Below are 25,639 nucleotides of genomic sequence, written 5' to 3' on the forward strand. Positions count from 1 at the left end.
CTGTGGTGGTCCTCAAGGTCTTGGTGTCTTAATTTGGTATTTTGGAGGCATTTTTGACCCATTTTATCAATTTCCAACTCTGTAACAAATGGTATCAACCCACACATAATTGAGCATGGGAACAGCCATCATATAACTCCATCATGTTGTTCTTTCCCCTGTAAACTCTCAACTTTCAAAGTTTGAATCGGCGCCTAAACAAAAAGCAGTGGTAATTACAGATTTAAGACTTGAAAAACTTGACACACAGTGCTAAACTGCATCTCAAATTGATCTTCAGGTTCCCAGCTTACAGATGATGTATACCACTTCTATATGGAATATTCTTTTTACCTGCTATCTCCCTCTAAAGAGCCCCTGTCCCCTCTAAAAAGACAAAAATGGGTGGAGTAAAAGAGGTTCATTGTAATGACAATATAATGGATTATTCCCACCAACCTGGCTGCTCTTCGACTGCTCCATCTCTTCCCTGTTTACCCCGTCTCCTTCTCTTTCCTCCTCCACCTCCCCTCTCCTCCTTTGTTTTTGTCCGGCACTTCCTGAGCTTGCATTTCTTCCTCTGGATGGTCTCAGGACAAGCGTTGCCCCCAAACTGCGGCTCCAGTTTGATCATACGGGTTCGAATGGTGTGTCCTTTACCGCAGGACTTGTTGCACTCGGACCACTCGGACCACTCAGAGACCATGCAGTCAACGGCTGGAAGGTTAAGAGGAGGTGAACAAGAGGAAACATCAGAAAAAGAACCAGTTAATGAGAGGTAGATATTTAAATGTCACAATGGTAGGCAAAGAATAAACATTAGCACAGGAAAAGATTTTGTGGCATATTTCTTCTATTGATTGATAAACTCAAGAGTATCAGTCTGGGTTCAGTGCATGTTCCAGTTTTAATGTTTAATCTGCCCTTCCCTCTAAGTGTCAATCAATTTCACTGAAAACTCAAGTGAACTCCTGAGAGATGGAGGGTTGATGAAGATATACAGTCAGTGGTGGAGAAAGTATTCAGATCCTTAACTTAAGTTCGCACTGTTAACAGTGTTGACAAAAGAATTATATATAAATTATATATAAATACAACAAGCAATAAATGTGAAACTGGACCTTATACTGTATGTATAGACTACATATGAAACAAAACCTGCCCAGCGCAGTGAGTACAGTTGTTCAAAGCTGCCTCTCTGGTTTCCCTCTCTCAGTTAGGAAAGAAACCAGCAGCTTTATACTTCAGGTACTTACGGCACTCGGGCAGCATGCACTTCTCTGTCTGCTCCAGCTCCTCAGTGCACCCTGCAGGATCAGACTTCAGCATCCTCTGGCGTGTTCGCAAGCCCCGCCCACACGTCACACTGCACTCACTCCAGTCAGACCAGGGTGACAACATGCAGGGGATCGTATCTGCAAACAAGCACAAGTATACAAACACACATATTAGAGTCCGTGCTACGTATCAGGTTAAACTCTCTGTACTTGAAGTAATAAAGGTCGAACCTGATTCATATCAGTGTTTACAGTATCTCTCATCAGTTTGCTTATTCATTACAGCAGACTGAATTGAACTGAAGGTTAAATTGACAAACAGATGCCCATGAAAAAAGCGCAAATACTAAAATGCTACAGAGATGAAAGGAAATAAATGTTGCTTACGGCATTCTGGCATCATGCATTTCTCCACTTCAGCCACCTCGGTCTTACACATTGATCCGTCTATAGGAGGCATCTTCACCATGCGTTCACGTCTTCTCATACCCAGCCCACAGGTAACGCTGCAGGGGTCCCACTCAGCCCACTCAGTCACCACGCAGCTGCTGGGTGCTGTGGAGAAGGACAAAAACACAAGAATCAGTTGCTCTCTTTCAGAAAATGCTTATCATCATAATGATATTTCTTCTCCATTTTCACATCAGAGAATCAATCATATTAAAGGAGTTATTTTTCACCATATCAAGTGTCAAATCATGAGACAAAACTTTGCCTCAAAATGTAGATAGCTACATGAAAATGTGGTTAAAATTACAGCGGCTTTTATCAGAGGTGCGCCCACGTCATGTTATTGGAGTAACTAACTGAACAGTGCTTGCTAAATTCAGTTTTAGTAGCTTTTATAGCCAACCAGCTTACAAAATCACCAACCCAGAACCTGTCAAAGTATTTTTCTGATTATTGTATGAAATAAACATTGTACAAATATTTTTTCAAATGATGTAATTTGAATTTCATGCATTTTCTTTAACTGTAAATCATGCCTTACATTACTTTTACTGTTTAGTTTTATTCATTTCCATTTATTACTCTGACATTGATTCTGTATTTCATGTCTTGCTTTTGCTTTTGGAACTTGTGCTCTAGAGAGGCAATGCATAAATAGTACATAATAGTATACAAATAGTCAGTGGTGCAACCAAGCAGGGCAGTTGCTTGCCCTCTGGCAAAAATGATTAGACACTCATATTAATGTCTATAAGAGGTTGTGATGTGCTCATTTTATAAGCTAGCCCAACGGCAGGTATCTTCTGACATAGGACATCCATTGGTGCCAGCCATGTCACCATAGCTTGTTGAGAAGGATGCTAAATAATGCTCCAAATTAGCCTTTATTATTCTCAAGGGAAGAACTGGCATGGCCATTTTCAAAGGTGTCCCTTGAACTCTCACCTCAAGATATCTGAATGAAAATGGGTTCTATGGGTACCCACAAGTCTCCCCTAAACTTGAGAGGGCTTGTTCAAAGGAAAGATTTTGTTTTTTAAAATGTATCCCCTTAAATTAAAGCTGTATATTTGTCTGTTTAAGGAAAAGGGCAACCAGTGTATTTGAAAAACAATGAATTCCAACATGTATAGATACATAACACATTAAAACAAGATAGTTGTGGAACTCAAAATGTTAACTGTACCAGCGTTAGTCAGTGCACATCAGATAATTTGTAATATTAAGTGTAAAATAAGAAACAATAGTGTATCAGTATGCAATTCATGAACTCCCCATATTGACATAGTTTTCAAGTAGTTTAACAGCATAATCAAATTTCTGAATTTCACTTATGGATTTTGGTTTTGGTGTGCCACCCCAAGATTTTCAGTGGCCACATCTGGCCTCCCCTATGAACAATTTCTGACGGCACCCATTTAAATAGTGAAGAAGTAAATAGTTACTTCACTCAAGTAAAAGTATAAATACTGCAACGTAAAATATACTCCATCACAAGTAAAAGTCCTACATTCATTTTTGTACTCAACTAAAAGCAGCATTTGAGTGTTATACCTGGAGCAAATTTTTACTACTTTATACTGTACATTGCTGGGTAGTTCGATCTATAATAATGTATTCAGTGTCAGAAACCGATCATATGCTTTCCAGGTATAAAATAAAAAGGCCAAACTAGTAGCTGTGAAGAAATGTGGTAGAGTAGCAGCATAAGGTTAACAGCAAATGGAAATACTAGAGTACAAGTAACTCAAAACTGTCCTTCAGTACAGTACTTTACTGGAATAAATGCACTTAGTTACTTTCCAACACTGATGATGCAGTATATGGTCTTGAAATCTGAATACAGGAAAAGACTGTTTGAATTCTAGTCTTCAGGAAATATTAATTTTATGAACTTAAAGTCAGTATTGATATACTAGGCACACTATCAGCGCACATGAACATTTTTATAACATACGGCCACTGCTTGCAAACCAAAAAAGCTTCAGATAAAAGTGAGTAGTTATTTAGATAAAATAAATAAATTTGATTTATATGGAAAAAATAATTTTCAAGGCACTGTTGATTTGTCTAAATCCTGGAAGAGAATTTCATTTAGAATGTTTGAAAATTCAATAATGATTTGTGTAATTAGTTCATTTGAAAGTCTTCACAGAAACGTACAAAAAGTCACAAATGCACACAGTAATAATGTTAGGAGAGACTCACAGCATTCATCGTTGACAACACACTTCTCTGTCTCCTCAGTCTGGAGCTGGCAAAGCGAGCCGTCCTCGGGATACTGTTTGACATATCGCTCTCTAGACCTCATCCCCATCCCACAGGACACACTGCAGGCTGACCAGCTGATCCACTCCGACATCATGCACGTTGATGGCTCTGTCCACCGGAAAAAGAAAAAGCAAGCAGCAACAGATGCTATTAGAAGAACATCTGAACATTTCATATCTTTTTTTCCTTTCTCTTTGTGAGGTTATCGTTAGAAAATGGTCTCATCATTTGCAGGTGCAGTGGCCTTGCTGCTATTCCTCATTGTAACCATTAGATAAGTAGTTCCACTGCCGGAGTAGAGAGTAATATAAATAAGCAATAAGTAAGTTTTGGTCAAATTTTGAATGCCAATGTAAAAGGTTCAGTGTCAGGAGCACTGTGAAAACACACAACACTTCAGGGCCCTTTACATTCCTGTGTTATTAATACATGATAGTGTATAATGATAATGAAGAGACAGGTGTTGCAGTCCACTTGCCAAATAAAAATGTAAGTTTAATACATTTCTGCAAACCACAGATAAGTTACATTTGTTTGTTTTATATATATCATATCTACGTTTTGAAAGTGACATAGCATATGAGCTGACTTTGTTACTGGAGGTGGAGAGGATGGTGGAAGGTGTATCACCTAGGCGACAACTCAGCCAGTCTGCAAACAACAAAACAGTTTTATTTTTCTTCATCACTTTTCTGTGTTACCAGTGTTTTTTTAGAAACCAAATGTGGGTGTTTGGTAGTGACTTTTCGCTGTTTTTTCCACAGGGATAAAGTGGCTGTTTTTTACCGAGACATTGCTGCATTTACAGCCAAATTAGTGCAACAACAAGCGGTTGTTTTATACCAAAACATACATGCCTTCTCTAACTGTGACTGTCCCACCAAAACCATTTTTTAAGCCCAGACATGAACTTTTCGTAAAAATAAACAAGTGGGCATATTGTTTTGACATATCCGCTGCATAACAACATAGAAATGTAATGTATCCGTGGTTTGCAGAGACGTACAATGCCAATATTTTTTCTGGTGATTAGATTGGTTGTTGTCTCCAAAACAGTATGTTCTTAAAATGTTGCCTTTTGTCAGCAGTGCAACATGTGAAGAGTTTCAAGGAAGAGACAAAGAGATCGTGGAGGTCAGAGTTGAGAGTTGGTTACAGAAAAGCACCTCTGTGCTGACAAAGATTCGGGATTTGCCTGAAAAGTAGTTATTTTTTTATGAAGAGGGCTCCAAACTTAGTCTGTTGACTTGTAAGTACCCAGTGCCAGCCATGATAACATCAGGAAGAATTTGCTATAAGCAAAGTTTAAAGGAGAATGTGCAATGTTGACAATTCCAGTCGCATATACTAACAAACAAACAATGACTGACAAGTTATCACTGTGAATGTTTAAAGCTGTTCTTTACCAATATGGAGAGGAGAGGTTTAAACCCTCGCTCAGCCTGCAGGCTGCAGCAGTGTTTTAATATTTCTATGGTAAAATATGGCAGGGAGAAGTTTTGATTATTTAAACAGCTGTGCTTTAGAGCTCTGATTGAGGCTGGCTATGTTTTATCAGAGGGCCAACCACAATTATAGGTTTTAAAATTCAGTCTGTGACTGTGTAACTCTAGCCTGGTGTATTTCATATTTATTGTGGCTTCACTCATCACTGAACTCTTCTCCATAGTGAGTGGATTATGGTACTGGACATATGATGTTTTCACTAAATGTCAAGCAAAGTGTGGTGTTGAGTGTCTAGCTGAGAAATACTTCGACCTGTCAGCAGGAGACGCCACCAACCAATGCTACAGCTACAATCTCCCACAGAGTGCAAATGTGCAATGGAGGTCAAAAAATAACTTAATCATGAATGAATAAATACATAAATGAATAAATAAATTAATACATAAAGAGTTCTGAGTTATATAAAAATGCTGAAATAAATAGAAAAATAAACAATTTAATTAAAAATGGAATAATTAAATAATGTTCATAATTCAATGGGACATTTTTTAATGTATTTCCACATTTTCATATCAATCAATCAATCAATCAATCAATCAATCAATCAATCAAACTTTATTTGTATAGCACTTTTCATACATTAAAAATGTAGCACAAAGTGCTTCACAGAATAAAAACAAACAAAAATAATACATACATATTGAAAACCTGCCCCTCCCACCCCCACATATAAACACACACACACACACACACACACACACACACACACACACACACACACACACACACACACAGAGTCATATCTGCATGCATTGGTTTGGAATTTCTACACCTCTACTTTTATTTTTCTTTATTCCTAAATTATTCCTATTCATTTTTTCCTGTTTATTATTACTTATTCCTATATTTATTGATCACTGTATTTCTGTATCTGTGTGGTAATCAGGTGGGTGGTCATAGCCTCACTCTAAAGCAGGATAATAAATACGTAAACAAACAAATACAAAAAAAACTTAAATAAATATAAATTGGTTTTATTTCATGCATTGAAATTTTAACAAACAAACCTTACCTAAACCTCACAAATCAAATAAACAGCCTTGTTCAAAAAACAGTTTTGGTCTCTCAAGTTACTTTTCCCACTCATTAGAGCTGTACCTGGGGTAAATGTTTCTATAACTAACCCATTTGAAGTTTATTAAGACTTTAAGCTACATATTATTAAGGGCGTGGATGCTGTGAGTGGCTGGCTGTGTGTGAGGCGTCACCAATCTATATGTCATATCGCCCCTTCGCTCCTCCACAGCACCAACCTCTCATCCAAATATGGTGGCTACGAACATTATTTTCATACTGTCTGTGGAGGACACCCATGGGATAAGGATGACTTAGAAACTCCGAACGAAAAGGAACTACACAGCTATAACAGTAGCTGCTATAGTACAAAGACAGTACCCTCCTAAAAGACAACCAATCTACAGCCAGGATGGAACCAGGGACCTTCAGATCTTCAGTCTAATACTCTTTGAACTGAGCTATTTCAGCTTTGGTAACATATTGAAGTCAAAACTTCAGCAAGCAATTGGCTTGAAAGGAATACTTGAACCCAGGTCCTCTGGTCACAGGACACACTCCCTACCCACCACACCAGAATTCTCTCAAACAGCTACTTGTATTTCAGTCTTTTAAGTCATCTCAAAGTTGAAGGTGCCATTTTCAAGAAGTTCTTCCTCCGAAACTGCTTCAATTCTCTTTTAATAAGGCAAGTAGCCTGAGGGACGGTCCTATTCACAGCATGGGCCTGAGGGAGTGAAAGTCAATATGTATGACCCTGGCTTGTATCAGCTGAAAAGTGAACTGCAGCTTCTCTGGCTTAACAAGGCTCCACTCTGGTGTATTTTATCACGATTAGCCAGCATGGCACTTCAAGATCTCCCTATTCTTCATATACAGAGAGTCACTACACAGTACAAGTCTAACTGCCCTTTACTGCCGTCTTCTTCAAACAACCTCTCCTGAATAAAGCCCAGGTGCAGATAGTGCATTTAAAGTGAGCCAGGAAGAGGCGATTATGCGAGAACTGTCCTGTAAATAAAATTATATTGAGAAATGATAGATTTTCCTTTGACTCACAACACTTGACTCAGTAACACTCTCTGCCTTCCAACAATCTGAGAACAGCATTGCTTACCGCCTGTGGCCTAATAAAGCAGAACTAAGTGAATCATTAATAAAAGATACAGGTATCTCCAGCTCTGGACGAGGCCTCCAGAGAGCCAAAGTGTTTCCCAGGAATATAAATCATCCTGGGCATCAGCCCTCGTCCTGCCCCGGCATGAACCCCACAATTATCAATCTCCTGCCGCACGCTAACGGAGCACTAAATGAAAACAAAGGAGGGGTGCTCAGGAACAAAAAGCTATCTGTGTTGCTGTCTGATGTATGGATACGAAAAGCAGTGATGGGTGGGAGCGTGTGTGTGTGTGTGTGTGTGTGTGTGTGTGCGTGTGTGTGTGTGTGTGAAAGAAAACCCTTCAGCCTTGAACAGTCTGAGCTTCACTCGTCCAATGACTGGTAGACATCCTGAGAACAAGAGAAGAAGAGTGAGGAAGGGGAAGACAGATGCTGACTGCGCTGCCTCTCAGCATTTGTTCCAAACTGACAACTTCACTGGAAATTGGACAAAAGCAACCTTCTGCGGTTTTGTGCGTATGTATGTATGTGTTTGCTGCGGGATTGTGGGCAGTTACTTGCAGGAATAGGGCATCAAACTGACAACTTAGACAGAAATCCAAAAAAGAAAAAAAAAATTTCTCCTTTGACAACAGCAAAGAATTAGAATTACAGCAAACCAGTCAAGTTGCAGTTACAGTTTACATCCATGTCTGTATGGACTCATGTAGCCATGGCGGCTGACAATGCTTCAAAAATGGATGTTGCTGCAAAGAAGCTACAAATTAAAAAAAAAATGGATGCTTCACACACCGTCAATTCGGCAGCACAGAAGATCTATACAATCACAGCAGTTTCAAGATGCACACCTAAGATAGTGTCACCAATTCAATATTTGACCATGTCTCCCCTTCTGTTCCTGAGTTATGGCATGCAATGATAAGCAGAAACATAGTATTGAACTTTGAAAATCTGGATATAAAATACCATCACTTCATCATCTTATTCCACTATAGATTTGTGTGAAATTGAAAACATGTTTTGTGAGGTCAGTGACCTTTGACTACTAAATACTAAAAAGTTTATCATTGAGTCCAAGTAGATGTTTGTGCCAATTTTGAGGAAATTCCCTCAAGGCATTCTTGAAATTTCACATTCATAAGTATCAGAAGGACAGAAGGTCAAGGTGACCCTGACCTTTGACCACCAAAATTTAATCAGCTTATTGTTGAGTCCAACAGGACGTGTGTGCCAAATATGAAGAAACCCTTCTGTGCGGAGTTTGCACGTTCTAGCCATGTCAGCGTGGGTTTTCTCCAGGTACTCCGGCTTCCTTCCTGTGATAGTCTGGCGACCTCTCCAGGGGTGTACCCCTTCTCTCACCCAATGACAGCGGGGATAGGGTCCAACAGGATAAGCAGTTATGTAATGAATAATGAAATGGATGCAAGATCACAGTGACCTTGACCTTTGACCACCAACATCAAATTATATCAATCTTGAGTCCTACTTGACATTTGTGCCAGATTAAAAGAAATTACTCAAGGCTTTCTTCATATATTGCATTCAGGAGAATGGGATGGATGGACAGATGGACAACCTGAAAACATATTGTCTCTGGCCTTGGCTATCGCCAGCATGGAGGCAAAAAAATTTGAGAAAAAGAGAAAGGTTGGCTCACATCTGTCATCAGCTTTGACCTGTGACTTTTTGCTTTGTTAATGTGTTTGTGTCTTTGCATCTCTCTGCATAATAACCATGTTCCTGAACTTACACAATCTGCATGTTACTCTTGTTATCTTTAATACACTGACAACAAGAGCATGGTGCATTGATTTCTTCTAGTTAAAGGTAAATACAATCAAATCCTGGTTTAAGCATCCTGGAAGCAGGAGAACACTAAGCATTAACAGCTGATCCACATAATCTTATGTTGCAGTGAAGTAATCAGGGTATCCAGTCACCAGTGTTTACACTCTGTGATGAGGGATTTACACTGATTTTGTGACATATCCTCTTGATGCGGCCATATCAACTTCAGATGTGCCCTCTCATTGTTTTTAAAAGCCAGCATCTGCTTTAACAGTCGGTTCCTGTCTCCAGATTTCTTTATAATCACAGAGCTGCCACCCATTTTTTTCTGTTTTACCTTTACACTCTATGATCCTTTGCAACAATAATCACAATAGTTACACAATTATGTCTCTGGATAAAATCATTCCACTGGGCTGTGAAATATAAATGAGGCAGCAGCTTTCTGTTTTCACAACATATTCCATCAGTTTAAGCCAAAATGAAGCATCCACACTCACTGAGTCTGTTTCAGTCAGAATGAGATAATACCTGAGCTTTAATCTGCTTATTATTTTGAGGGTTCACTGATCACCCCTCTTGTTGATAGGATATTAACGTCCCGGCTCTGAAAGGATTAAAGCAAAGGAAATGCGATCTTTGTTTTTTGATGCTTATTTGTGTGATGAAGTGTAGGAGAAGACAATGATATCAGTGTTTTTATATTTACGTAATAACATTAACATTTTTGACTGTTTAGGAGATGAAAATTACATAGTTTATCATATATTTCTTAAAGAGTTCAACAAGTTCAGAAATGCACCCTGAAACACAGTGCATGTTCTTGGCATGTCCACATAGAAAGTTGGATGGGTCTGTATTCTGTATACTATTGAGAACAAGACAACAGGGCCTTCAATTTAGAGCAGCATTTGGCACAAATTTGGCACAAATGTCCAGTCAATGATGAATTAAATAGCCTTAACTGTTTAAAATAAATGAATAGCCTTGGACACAGGGAGGATCAGGCAGAGGATCAAAGTCTGATAATTAAAAGATATAGATAAATATTTATGGGCCTATTGTATGAAACACAATAAGCAAATACTGAGGTTAGCACAACAAATGGAATGGCATGCAATCAAGTCACTATGACGAGCGCATAATACACAAGAGCTGGAGGACCCACCTGCTGGTTACCGGTGTGCTGGTCAGCTACAGCAGCACCGGAGAGAGAGTTATGCATAAGAACGGGACTGTGTGCCGCCGAACATCACTTTTATATGCAGATCACAAAAAGCAGACATAGTCATATGAATGGAAACACTGGACATGATAATGCATATGATCACCAGCACCCTTCTATAAGGTAGGGTAAATAACATATAAAAGCATGGCGTTACAAGCCGACAACAATTCTTTTTCTGGGGAGTTGGGCTTTGGCTTAGTATTTTATGTTATGATCTCAGACTGGCCGGGTATGGGCCTCAAACGCACACGGGTTGGTTTGGTTTGGGTTGTAATTTTTTCGGCCTGTTGAGAACTCTACCCCCAATGTCCTCAAATTCTTAAAATGCCCCTGCGTACACCATACCTGTTAGGGGCTGCTGCCCCTGGCCTCCTGTCATTTTGCAAGAGTTGTCCCCTAGGCAAAGTATCCCTGAGCATCCCTGCTCTACAGCCATGCGAGTGGCTCTGTGAGGCTTTAATTGACACATTGGTGCTTTAAGCTAAATGCTGACATGCTCACAACATCACAATTGGCAAACTGACAACAATATTTACTGTGTAAGCATGTTAGCAATTGCTTATTAGTATGTGCAACAAATACATAAAATAAATAACTTAGGCCATTGGAAATGACAAACCAAAGTATTTGATCAATTGACACACGCATTATTACAATCCATACTGTTTAAAACATGAATGTCTGCACTAAATGTCATAGCATGTTCAATTGTAAGTCAGTCTGCTCTGGACCAAAATGTGCAACAGGCTGCTGACACCCTCCCCAGACCACCACCATTAGTGTTACTCATAAAACACATTTCCACTATGTTTTGCAGTATGTTCCATTAAGTATTTCTGCTGTTGTTCAAAGCAGCTATCAGTCATTTTGGAAGCCGCTGAACTAATATTTAACATCTGCTTGTAAGAAAATGGCATGCTCCAGGTTTTCATGAGTGTTAATGCTCTTTAGTGAGATAATGTTTCTCTTTCTGGCCCTGTTCAGAGGGAATTAAAGAGCAGTTACATTCAACGTAATGAGGGAAATAAAGAATTATCTGCTCTCCTACTTTGGCTGTGTTACTGGAAGTGCTTAGACACAGCCAAATGAATGGTATTTATTGGTGGAAAACTGGCTGTGAGTGCTTGTTCTCTTCCAAATCCTCCATTATTATCTCCATGAATCTATGAATGAACCTCATCCCAGTACAAGTACAGATGACCACTTACACGCAGCAAGTACAGTGGAGTGCCCTGCTCAAGGACCTCCCTACTTACATTTTCCCAGTAGGTACAGGGATTCATGGCTATGGTCCCCCACTCTCAAACCTAACTTCTCATAAGGTCACTTTACTGTATCTGTGTGTTTTTACCCTCCAAACTGCATCCAGGTCCCATGCAGGGCTGGAAATCTTGAGTGTGGGGACATGGCACGCTGAGGTCCAGCTGGGCTTTCAGCATTCTCTGCCTCATCCTGCGGCCTTTTTCACATGTAGCGCTGCTACAGGCTGACCAGGGGGACCAGCCTGAGTAGATACACGTCTCTGGTGTGTCATCTAAGAGAGAAACACACAGGATGTTTAGTGAACGCTGGAGATAAAAAAATAATTAAAATTACCACCTAGCAGTTGTATGCCTCCATGAGCCAGTCAAGTTGCAGTTAACCATTTACATTTTTATGTTTGTGAAAACACTGATGCTTCACTCACAATTATTCAGTATCTGACCAAATGTCTCAACTTCGTTGCCTGAGATATTATATTGAACAATGGCCAGAAAAGTGTTTTGCCAAACATTATGATGTCACAGTGAAGTTGACCTTTGATGTTTGGATATAAAATGTCCACACTTTTATTCTATCCTGTCTGACATCCATGTGCAAATTTGTCATAATTAACATATGAATTCTTGAATTATGGCCAAAAACATGTTTTGTGAGGTCAGAGTGACCTTGACCTTTGAACACCAAAATATAATCAGTTCAATATTGAGTCCAAGTTGACATTTGTGCCAAATTTGACAAAATTCCCTCAAGGTGTTCTTGAGATATCACGCTCATGAAAAAGACATGGATACAGGGTCACAGTGACCTTGACCTTTAAAATCTAATCGGTTCATTGTTAAGTCCAAGAGGACGTTTGAGAAATTTTAGGAAACTCCCTCAAGGAGTTCTTTATTTTCTCCATGAGAATGAGACAGATGCAAGGTCACAGTAACCTTTATCTTTGACCTTCAAAATTGAATCAATTTATCATTAAGTCCAAGTAAATGTTTGTGCCAAATTTGATGAAATTCTCTCAATTCTTGACATATCGTGTTCACAAGAATGCGACTGATGCAAGGTCATAGTAACCTTGACCTTCAAAATGTATTTGGATTATTGTCCATGTGAATGTTTGCGCCAAATTTTAACAAATGTGAAAACACAAATGTGTGAAAAAAGGTGTTTTTGACATATCACGTTTACAGAATGCAACAGATGAGTTGACAGTTACCTTGACCTTTGACCTACGACTACCAAAGTCTAAGCAATTCATTGTTGAGTCCAAGTGGACTTTATGCCAAATTTTAAGAAATTCCCTCAAGGTGTTGTTGAGATACTGGGTTCAGAGAATGGGATGGATGGATGTCAGGACCTTTATGCAAATGCACAGAAGGACAACCTGAAAACATAATTCCTTCGGCCACAGCTATCGCCAGTGCAGAGGCATAAAAAAGAGGAATTTTAATATTTTTGTTGAAATCTTCTGCTCAGTGGTTGACTGGTATTGCATGGTCATTGTTTACTCGTTAAATTTGCTTACAGAACTTCCTTTTGCATTTCATTTCACTGCAGCAGCTTTGTCACAGTAAGAGAAAGGGGGAAAGACAGGGGATGGGGCTGACATTGATTATTTGACATAGTATCCAAAGGTGATTACTGCAGGAACTGGACCACAAGAGACCACAGACTGACATCTGAGGGGGAGAGGAAGGATAGAGTTGGAGAGAAAGAGAAGAGTGTGATTCGTGAATGTCTCGCCCAATTATCAGTGGTAGCAGAGCTACAAGAAGTAGCAGGGGTACTGGCTTCAATTAAAAATGCTCTCTTAGGGTTCAGAGAGGCAGAGAAAATGAGAGGAGAGGCAAGAGAGAATATACCGTCAGGCCTCAGGGACAAACCTGAGTGGGTCCAATTCTCTAGGATAACTTGTAATGACAGAGGAGAATGAGGGAACAAAGGAGCTAGAGTCGCACAGAGGAAGGTGAAAGGAGAGTTGGGCTGATGTGTAAGTGAAAGCAGTGAATCTCTAGGCGGACCAAGGGGACCAGCCTTGTCTCCGTAGTGTCATCTCACACAGAGACGAGGGGAAACAGGGGAGAAAGAGCGGACAGGTAGAGTATGACAGGAGGAAAAAGGTGGGTGGAAAGAAGCAAATGGTCTATAACTGACTGAGGAAGACATTTATTAGGCGACAGGAGACTCTTGTTAAGAATTGTCATCAACTATAAGGTTGCAGCACTGATCCCTAGAGGGCCGGGTTATACTCGAAAATAACTAACTTGTGCAGTGTATTGTCTGACCATGTTTAAAATCTAAAGTGATTATAACCCTTCTGAACAATTACACTTGAAAGCAGGGTAAAGCCAGCCATCACAGGAACATAATATTGGAACACAATTTCATCCATGGATTTATGAGTGTTGCAGTGAAATAAATAACTGTATAACAAATGAAAAAAAGGGAAGGTGAAGTTGGAGTAATCGTTGTGAATTTGTTGTTGCTGTTTGTATCTACATAGGTAGCGGTTCCTTGTCCATATAGATTGCCATGTTTCACCGTCATGAACCTACAGTACCTCAGAACAGACAAACCAAACACTAGCTCTAGATTGGGCAATTTGTGTTTTAACGTTTTCAGGGTGGCCACTGTAGTTTTACATGCTTAGCACATCGGAGAAGTTTCAGTTGGTTACAATCTCACCGCTAGATGCCACTCAATCTCAGAACCCATTGGCTTTTGTCTGACGGCAGTAAGGCCTCTTGGGGCAAGGGCCAATATTTCAGGCTGATCCTGTGTAGCCAGTGGATATCCAGGCCAAGATTTCCTCTTCCATGCACTGATTATTTTGGCCAATCTCTATAAACAGATATCTGCACATGAATGCAGATAATTACAATTTCTTTTTTGAAGCTAAATCATTGTCAGTCTGTAGCCGACGGGTCCCAAGACAGCATTTAGTCCAATGAGTTCTTCTTCTCCACATGGACTGTTTACTTGCTGATACTTCTGATACCAAAATCTTGTCCAGTAGTCTACAGTTCCTGCATAAAGAATCTGTTTATAGACATTACATGCCACTAAAGCCTACACACCAGACTTTTAATATACTACTATTTTCCTTTGCTAAATAAGTTTTGGGGAAACCATGCATGCTGCCTAGATTATGCTCACTGACAGTGGTTTATTTCAATCCAGGAATTGTGGCATTATTTATCTGCACAGAAGTGATATGGAGGAGGTAGGATAAGCATTGAAAAAGTCAACATGTTCTGTCTTGTGCCTATTTCACCAAGGCCACAGTCTTTTTCTAACCTCAAGGGAATAGATAAGTATGAAGCTAAAGTCAGGGGGTAAGCTTAGCTTAGCATAAAAACTGGAAGTAACAGCTTGCCTGACTGTCAAAAGGTAAAAAATATTATACTATCTCATCCATACACAAAAAAGACAACAAGTGATTTTAAAGGACTTATGTGCTGCATCTGTCTCTTGGCAAATAGTGGTTGGGCTTAGTAAATTCCTGGACCTTACTGTGATGACAGAACACTAGGAAGTCTTTGCCCCCAGCAAAAATAGAAAGAGAACAAGAAGAAGAAGAAGGTATATTTTTATTAATCTCTTGCAGTGAGATAAAGTGGCCACACAGTAGAATTCTATCCATCACATGATGCCATGCAGTGCAAAAATACTTTTCCCCATAGACTTACTTGGCAAAAGAGATGTCTGTAAATCAGTGGGTTTTTTTTGTAATCACAACCCCCACAAAATGACTTGTTTCACTATCAGAATTTGATCCATTCGGTCTCATTATATTATGAAAGTCTAGAGTGGCCATATGACTGAATTATTTTTATCCCCACTCAAGTTAGCAGAGCACTAAATCAGAAGTGGCTGGCTCGTCCAGTGGAAGTCTCTAGTGCACTTGCTCTATGGGCCACACAGTGCACAGTGTGGAAGCAGTGCTGATCTGGGTAATTTCATACATGGCAGTTGAGTTTTTTTTGGCTTCATGTGTCACTGAGCAACTTTCTAAGGAATAATCAGGGTCCTGCTTCCAATGTTGTATCCAGTTCTCTCTATACATCCATGCTTGAACCAGCAAACCTCCAATTCCCAAGCCAGATCACACATTGAGCTAGCACGTAAGAAACAACAGCCAACATTTTAATTGATGCACTTTGGAGTTGCTGGCATTTTTTCAAATTGGGGGCTACCCAGGCTAGCTCCTTTTTCCTGCTTTCTATTTTTATATAATTTCAGCAAATTGCCTCCTGGCTTGACAAACATGAGAAGTGGAGTCAATTTTGTCATTTAACTCAAAATTACTTTAATGTAAAATAAATAAACAAATACAATTACACATTTTTCCCAAAATGTTTAACTACTCCTTTAACCAAGTGCTTTGACTAAATTGTAGGGAAATTAATAAAATACTATGACAGTGAACATTTTGCAGATGCATGTGTCCTTGTTATGTTTATAAAACCCAAACTGAGTAGCATTACTTTTCTCACAACATCTATGCTAATACAAATTAGTTGTTTATGAATGCAATTTTTAGGTGGCAGGGTTAAAAAAATTCTAAATGTTTTTGTTTTGTTGTGGTCCCCATCAGCACACAAATATCACAGCAAAAATGTCAGAGAGAATTTGAGAAGTAGACATTCACTTTGGTTATTTATGACATTACAGATAAAACTGTAAGGTGGCAGTCGCAAAACAGATTTCATATGCAGTACTGCTGAAACATCATTGTCCAGAGTGACAGGATCTGTGATGCATCACAGAATATAAATTATGTTTGATAGGGACAGGACTTGCTCTGCAGCAGTCTGTTGCCCACCCTTTCACAGCAGGGTGGAGACAGAGCCCTGCCAGATGTGAGATCTGACTACCTGACCTGAGCCCATCTGAGACTGCGTAAACCAGTTGTGTCTATAATGAGCTATGTGTGTGTCCTTGGGCATCATGAGACACTGAATCCACACAGTTTATGCTCAGTCTGTAAGTTGGAAGTTAAAGTGGATGTTTTGTAAACACAGTGAATTGAAAAGTTCAAAGAACACAAAGGAATGCAATATCATGTTATGACAGGGTTTGAATAATTACTTAATCACTCCATTAAGCCCTTTACTTAATCCATTATTTTTTATTTGGGGTCTTTCCCTTAACAACTGCAATCAAGAAAGTGTGTGTACAGTACACACATCTCTGTACATGGTATCTTTGTGGGGACCTTCATTGGCCTAAAACATACACCCTAACCCTCACCTAAACTCAATTCTTTACCTTGGTCAAGTCTAAACCTTCTAACAGTTCACTGGAGAAGTGAGGGACAAAATGTCCTCACTGTCCAAAAAGGTCCTCACTCTGCTGGTTAAAAACCTCTTTTGGCGCTCACTATGTAGCAAGTACAAGTATATGTGTGTGTGTGTGTGTGTGTGTGTGTGTGCTTACTGTACCTTCCTCCTTCTCCTCCTGTCCAATATCAGCTACGATGTCATCTATGGTGTCTGGGACCACATTACACTGCTCCCCCTGCACACACAGAAGGAAAGCTATTATAACAATGTTATCTTGTACAGACCACCATTTGCTGTGTGTGATAACAGTATTTCATGAGTCGTGTGTGTTGTGTCAACATAGCTCCAGCAGGGATGAACAATTTGAGAAAAATATCTACTGTAAATACAGTTTCTCTGGCCAATATCATGACTGAATTGGCTAGAATGCTACCAAAAAGTAGGCTACTGAATTCTTCTATCTGTCTACTTAACCACCTTCTTGCGAGTCTGATTGGTCTCTCAGTAGTCTTTCTGTGGCAACATGGTTGTACATGTCTGAAAATTTTGTAAAAAGCCAGAATGTGGCATTTTTGTGTGGATTGTTTTTATATCAAGAAATAGTCTATATAAATGCAAACCCACTTTTAGACATTACATTCTACCTTTCTAGCGATGCGTTCCACCACCAGTCTGGCTACAGGTGTAATTGCCCCTCCCTCTGGGTCGTAGAATGGGCTTTGGGGGTGGTCCAAACTGGTCAAGGGTCGGATCTTCTCCTGAGGAATGGTGGGCTTGTTCGGTGACTGAAAGAAGCCCAGATGAGAGAGTAAATGAACAAATTAGATAAAAAGTTTAGCATTCAAAGGTTCAACCTGCCGTAATCAGTATTTTTATATTAACAATGGATCAAATGACTGTGTCACGTGAAAGGTTTTGCTTGTGCTAACAATCCACAATCAATTGACTCTGCAATTCCCCTCAGCTTTAAAGAGCATTTTAGCACCTTTTAGACCACTGTTTTTGGATTTACAGTCTGCAACTTTACAGTATTGTTTCAGTTTAGATGCCTTTACATAGCGGGATTGTCACAAATAAACAACACAAAAATGTGAAATATTTGCCTGCAAATATTTCAGAACTATTCATGCCAGCAGCAAGTTAATTTGCGACAACTACTGGGATCCTTTTGACCCAGAGCAGCGTCTGGCAGTCTGTCTGAGGTAAGGTGTTGTATACTCTAAGCTACTGTTAACTATTTAGTTGTGTTTCCTTTTGACAAAATGCTCTGAGTGAATGTGAGTTCCCTCTGGAAAACAATGTTTATGTCTAGGGGTTTTATTGTGAAAGGAAAGAATAAAAGAAGTGGATCTGGTAAGCGCTGCCTTTGTCAAGGCTGAAAGGAGCAATAAAGTTTGCCATCTTGTTTTGGACGACAGAGCCTCCATGTTGTTGTTTATGGGTGCAACATGACTGATTATACGCAGTACTCAGTACATTAAGACAAAAACAACACTTCAAAAAAATATATTGACAAGCAAGTTACCATGTTGCATATAGCACTTCACTGGCATGAAAAAAACCCCCTGGTGTTTAAAGGCCTTTACAGCTCTCATCAACGCTGTTTTCCCAGTAACTGTGGGCAGCTGTTTTAGCAAACAAGCTCTAAAAAACTGACGCTTATACTGCATGCCCAGCACCAAACGACAGAAAGAGGAAGTTAGTAGAGCATGTAGCTGAGGGAGAGATATTTCCCACTAGAGATCACAACAAAGCTAAAAAAAAATGAGTATTGCACTTGCATTCATCAAATGGACACAAACACAGCTCCAAACGAATGCTAATGTTGCTCCATGTCTGCTTGATGTGTAGGAAACCCACTTTTTACCAGCTGTCATAACAGATTTATATGGTAAAGTGATAATATGTCAAAGCCGTGTTTACACCTGGTTGCCTTACCCTCAGGTGGCCAGAAAAAAAATCCACTAATACAGCTTCAAATATCTTATATATGAAAGAGCTGATGCATCTGGAACACTCTGAGCCCCAGGTGACCCTCCTGGAAAAAAAGCTATTTCTTAGCAAAGTAAGTCAATATAAGGGTGGACATGAATTTAACACTTAGCAGAAGTTAGACCTGCTGCACTGAACATGTTGGGAACATGGGAACATATCTGAACATCAACATTTTTAGCACTACAAGGACCTTTAAGTTTTTACTGGTAGCACGATTGGCATTCAGCTGTAGGAGAGAGACGTGGGGCTGACTCATGAGAGCAGTGCCAGGTAAGTTGATTAGCACAGCTGGTGCTGGTGGTCTAATCATGCTCTCACTTTAAATGCAGCAGCATGCTGGACCTCAGAGGACTTCTGTGCACCAGAGACAGACAGACAGACAGACAGACTGTCAGAGTTTGTTTGCTGTATAACTGAGAATATTGTTTGCTGAACTGTGTCGAAGGTTTTGGAGTACCTGCAACTCATGCACTGGAGAATCCCAGCAACCAGAGGCACGAGATAAAGAGTTGTGTATTTGTACTAAAAGCATGTGTGAGCAGTCAGAATTTTTTTTTGAGTCGACTGTTGTGCAGCTGTTTTGTGCTGAGGAAACTCACAGTGGGAGTGGCCACCCTGATACAATTGTTTGTCTCCCCAAAGTCCCCAACCCCCCCTGTCTAAAATAACTGACCTATGGCTAAGCCACACCCCCCTCCACTCACTCGGACAAACTATCAACATTCAGTGACCGGCACTATGGCAGGTGTCACAGTACACGGCATTTCACAGGAGAAACTGACGATTTTTGGGGACATAACGGTCAGATGTCATTGAGAAGTAACCAAAAGGGCCTAAACTACGCGTTGGAGGAATATATTCATCATTTTATTATTGAGAAGGTTGATGAAAAGCTTAAATTACAAGCCAAAATTTACAGGTCACAGTGTACGCTTGTGAACCGCATCTCGTTGCCGTCACCATCAAAGACAACAAGTGAAAGTGCTGCTGAAGTTAAGGTTTTTGGCTCAGAATATGAGAAAAGGATAACGGCCTTGTTACCATCTTTACCAAGAGTGTCTCTCCGTTAGTTTGGTGCTACAGTATTTACATTGAATCATTCAGCATAACGTTTGCCAACCTTTGTTATCTCTGCAATTACAGATCAATTAATGAAGCTAAGCTCCAGAAGTTAACATTAGTTTAGCTAGAGCCCTTTGGACAACAGCTAACAATGATGTACGATCACCAAAGTACAAAACAGCTACAAAATAGGCTAATGAACTCCCAGCAAACAAGGTGACATGATGAACAATGCAGCTAGGAGCTAACTTTAGGCTAACTTTAGCTAACGTTAGCTAGAGATGTTAAAGATAACTTTCTATTTCTTTCCAGCAAAGTGACAATATGTTGCCTCAAACACGATGTTGACTTACCTTAGAACAGATGTAGACATCCTTGTTAATCTTATTCGCAATGAGTTGATGTGGTCTAATGTTACCGGACAAATTTATCCAAAGGAGACACTTTTCTTGGTTGAGATGTGGTTTAGAGTATAAAAAATACACCCCATCACCCAGCCTCTCAGGATACCTTGTGTTGGACTTGCATGTACCCCATGCACACTGTTTGACCATTTTTAAACAAATCTCCGAAAAAGCTCATAAAACTGAACGAAACTGACTTTCTGTAATGCATTTCAATGAACGTCCAGGCAGAGAATATCCGAGTGTATGGGAATGGCTATACGCACTGTGACTGGCTCATTGCATTTGAGGGCGTAGCTTAGCCATAGGTCAGTTGGCAGCTGATGTTACTGTTTTTTAAGATGCTATGGTGCACTCATAACCATTGGTACCAACCAGGAAGGGGGCTAAATAGTACCCCCTTTCCACCAAAATGAGTGCATATATGTTGTTCTTTTACCGGAAAACCCGCTAAAAATAGGCTAGACTACTCTACAATTGCCAGTAGACCAAAGATATGTGCACAGTTCTGCAGCAGACACGTATATCGGTTTCTTTTTTTTTTTTTTCTGTGTCATGTTTGACTTCACCGACAGGCCAGAAAAGTGGTTATCAAACAGTAGAAAGCTGCATGGAGGCCTGTGAAAATGTGACAGTGGTTACTTACTAATGACTTCTTTAGTCTCTCTTTCAAACTCTGTGTAGAGTAATTTGAAACAATGTTTGAGCACAGCTTGACTGGAGATGGATGGTGTTTTGTGGTGGTGCATAACTGCATCTCACTGGTAAAGGGGCATCACTGCCGATTAGAGTTGGAACCAATACATATCTGTGACTACTGCAGAGTTATTTGACCCCAGTGTGAATGCCAATTGTAACATTTCCCATTACATTAAAAAAGCCAGATGTTAGTGTTCGTGGTTTTTGGTAGAGTGGGAAAGGACATTAATGCTCCAAAATTAGCCTAAATTTTGGCAAGGGAACAACTGGCATGACCATTTTCAAAGGGGTCCCCTGAACTTTCACCTCAAGATATCTGAATGAAAATGGATTCTATGGGTACCACAAGTCTACTCTACATTTGAGAAGGCCTGTCCCCAGAAAATGTTTTGTTCTTTACATTAACATCAATCAAATTGAAGCTGTATGTCTTTTTAAGAAAAAGGACATTCAGCCTATTTGAAGAACAATGAATCGCCTAACATGTACATGTACATGTATATACATAACACAATAAAACAGACTTGTTGTGGAACTTCAAACGTTAACTGTACTGGAATTAGTCTATACACATCAGATAGGATAAGAAACCAAAGTATATCAGTTTGCAATTCTTGACTCCCAAAACTGACACAGTTTTCAACTAGCCTACATACTTCAACAGCATAATCAAATTCCTGAAATTCACTAATTTCCTTTTGTTTTGTTGTGCCGTCCCAAGCTTTGCAGTGGCCCCATATGGCCAATTTCTGGAGGCACCACTGCATGGTGGCAGCGAGACCTGCTACAGTAAATCTAACGGTCAAATAACTAACAGTGCTTTACCAACCTGGAAAAAGGACATGCTGGAATTAAGCTGGTACCAGTGAAGCTCAGGTCATGATTTGAAGGGGAATCATTCCCACCCTCCCACATTAGCAATGGAATAGTTGGTGTCCTAGAGGAAAACATCTGCTCTTGTATATTGAGCATCAAAAACACCTGAGGGAAGGCAGTACGAATCTTCTACAGAGCAATGGTAATCAAAGTTAAACAGCCAAAATTTAGGACATGGGAATTATTTGTGAGACAAGAATACTAATCCAATAGCAGCACATAGTGTCTGCATGTCTGTGAAACAGGCTTTTAAAAAGGGAACAACATGATTTCTCTTGAGGGAGGGAACAGTGGAGCGGCAGTAATTTCTGCATGCAAACTAGAAGTAATAAAAAGTGATAACACTACAATGGCTGCATTGATTTTAAACCCCAGTATGACCAAAAAGGGTGAGGTGAGTAGATGTCAAGGGCCTGAAGAGTCACCTACAGGCACTGTTTTTCCTATACGCCATCTGGTCCAGGGCCTCTTTTCTGTTTGATCTCACTATGCATCATTTATAACCATTTTAACAGCCCTTGAATAACAGATTCATGGCATTGTTTTCAGGTGTGTGAGATAGCACATGTGTCCATGTATTGTTAGAGCTTTAAAAAAAAACTCTAAAGAGAGAAAAGATAAAAACACTTGACAAACATGAATCATTCTCTTTGTTCTTACAGGTTAACTCACAGTGTCGTTTCAAGTTTCAAACCAACCTTGGATTTAATATATGCAGGCGTACTGAATAAGACAAAAGGAAGACATCTACAAAGAAAGTATTAGAGAAGATATGAAGTTACATCCTCATCTGCAGCGCTGTAACAACAATGTTGACGATTCTCTTTGTAGTTACAAGTTCATTAAAAGTTTCTTCTCTGACTTTTTGGTTAAAAATCTCAAGTGGCATGAGACCAAACAGAAGACTTCCATCACTTGTTAGAGACAATTAGAAACTACAAATTTACTTGTAATGTCTTCAAACAGAAAGAAACTTTAAAGTTTTTGCTTTTAATACAGTGCAGGGATAAACAAGCGGAGGGTCTGGAAGATATGTCCTTCCATTTCTCTGTCTGTAGGTGGCAGTAATGTCTGCTGCACAGCTGGATGCATGCATTGTCTGATGGTAACCTTAAAACTAGAATTACCACCACGAGGTTGTATGCCTCTGCTATGCATTTAAGTTGCCGTTTCAAGAATGGTACAGACCTGAGCTCACAGTGACCCTGGCCTTTGACCACTGAAATCTGATCAGTTCATCCTTGAGTCCAAATTTGTGAAAACTCATTCATTGAGATATCACATTTGCAAGAGTGGGATAGACAGATGGATGGATGAATGGATGGATGGATGAATGGACGGACTACTGGCAGATGGATAATCTGAAAACATTACTCCTCCAGCAAGGGCTGGAGGGCAAATACACATTGTGTTTTCAGGGGAACACTCCAGAATAAGAGGGATTATCAGCATAGGAACTGTAGTTTGAAAGACCTTATAGGACCCAAGAATTGGCAAGCAAAGCAGTGCTGACTTACATGGATGTTTTATATTCTGCATTTTACACAAAGACTGATCACATACATATAGCCTATAGCACAATACACAGAAAACAATAGCCCACAAATCACCTATTTACTTCCTTCTAAAGGAAAAAGAAATATTGCTGTCTAATCAACTTTAAAATATTATCAGTAACATGCTAACTGCCTCAATTATTGACCGTATGATCACAACATCTTGTAACTAATATCCTTTTCACACAGGACCTTTATAAAATTGTAATAACAGTGAAGGTTATCTGTGCTCTTAATCTTGTGAAAATCTACCACATGCATAATTTTTGAAGTAAAAATTCTACCTTACATATTTCACCAAACACAGAGGTCATGTAATATTAGTCGAGTGTGAATTGGGATCTTGGTAATTTGGGGTCATATTGGGGTTCTTTGCAAGGCCTTGTTTTCGCTGTGCTTTTTTTTCTGCCTCTTTCCCGTTAAAGGATTATCATTATTAATATGATTAATTTGAAATATTAAATGCATTTTAAAAAAAATAACACAGCTGTGTTTTGTTTTCTTCCTATAAGGCTGGCCTACGTGACAACATGTGCCGCCAAACCAAACCATCCTGGCTAAAAGAGCAAAAAAAAACCCAAATCACTAAAAAAACAAATCTGCAATCATTTGAACTAACTCTGAGTAAAACAAAAGAGAATCTGTGAATAGTTTAAAATTATGCTATTAAGCAATAGTATTTGAATTTAAATATACTTTCTTTGTGTTGACTCTAGAGTAATTGACCTATGGCTAAGCCCCGCCCTCAAACGTCATGAGCCACTCACAGTGCATATAGCCATTCCAATACACTTGGACATTCTCTGCCCGGCAACCATTAAATGCATTACAGAAAGTCAGTTTCGTTCGGTTTTATGAGCTTTTTCTGAGATTTGAAGTTAAAAATGGTCAAACAGTGTGCATGGGGTACATGCAAGTCCGACACAAGGTATTCTGAGAGGCTGGGCGACAGGGTGTATTTTTTACACTCTAAACCACATCTCAACTGAGAAAATTGTCTCCTTTGGATAAAGTTTTGCGGTAACGTTAGACCACAACATCAACTCAACGTGAATAAGATTAACAAGGATGTCTACATCTGTTCTAAGGTAAGTCAACATCGTGTTTGAGGCAACATATTGTCACTTTGCTGGATAGAAATATAAAGTTATCATTAACATCTCTAGCTAACGTTAGCTAAAGTTAGCCTAAAGTTAGCTCCTAGCTGCATTGTTCATCATGTCACCTTGTTTGCTGGGAGTTCATTAGCCTATTTTGTAACTGTTTTGTACTTTTGTAATCGTACATAATTTTTAGCTGTTTTCCAAAGGGCTCTAGTTAAGCTAACGTTAACTTCTGGAGCTTAGCTTGATTAACTCATCTGTAATTGCAGAGATAACAAAAGTTGGCAAACGTTATGCTGAATGATTCAGTGTAAATACTGTAGCACCAAACTAACGGAGAGACACTCTTGGTAAAGATGGTAACAAGGACGTTATCCTTTTCTCATATTCTGAGCCAAAAACCTTAACTTCAGTGGGACAATGCTGATCCTCTATCTTGTTGTCTTTGATGGTGACGGCAACGAGATGCAGTTTATCACGCTTACACTGGGACCTGTAAATTTTGGCTTGTAATTTAAGCTCTTCATCGACCTCCTTAACAATAAAATGATTAATATATCCCTCCAATGTGTAGTTTAGGCCCCTTTACTTCTCAGTCAGTACGTTTACATGGACAGTTTGATTCCACTTTTAATCGGAACGAAAGGCCATTCCGATTGAAAAATGATCATTCTGACTGAAAATTAAATCCGATTAAAGGGGGTGGTTTATTCCGTTTTGTCATTCCGAATGAAAGAAATTTGTGTGCATGTATACACTCATTCCTC

The 25,639-nt window shown here is 39.5% G+C and overlaps 1 protein-coding gene across 1 annotated transcript in view; it reads right to left on the reverse strand.

Annotated features, from left to right (window-relative positions):
• LOC125887102 (spondin-1-like) overlaps positions 1 to 25,639 on the reverse strand; it is a 140,641-nt gene that overhangs the window by 4,363 nt on the left and 110,639 nt on the right. Inside the window, exons 9-15 of the mRNA XM_049573635.1 lie at positions 17,822 to 17,962; positions 17,337 to 17,412; positions 11,987 to 12,169; positions 3,915 to 4,085; positions 1,644 to 1,811; positions 1,236 to 1,394; positions 439 to 696 (exon numbers count right to left, since the gene is read on the reverse strand). Of these exons, the coding sequence (XP_049429592.1) occupies positions 439 to 696; positions 1,236 to 1,394; positions 1,644 to 1,811; positions 3,915 to 4,085; positions 11,987 to 12,169; positions 17,337 to 17,412; positions 17,822 to 17,962 (1,156 nt within the window). The remainder of the gene's footprint in view (positions 1 to 438; positions 697 to 1,235; positions 1,395 to 1,643; positions 1,812 to 3,914; positions 4,086 to 11,986; positions 12,170 to 17,336; positions 17,413 to 17,821; positions 17,963 to 25,639) is intronic.

Source organism: Epinephelus fuscoguttatus, linkage group LG4 (assembly GCF_011397635.1).
Source record: "Epinephelus fuscoguttatus linkage group LG4, E.fuscoguttatus.final_Chr_v1".
NCBI classification, from domain to species: Eukaryota; Metazoa; Chordata; class Actinopteri; order Perciformes; family Serranidae; genus Epinephelus; species Epinephelus fuscoguttatus.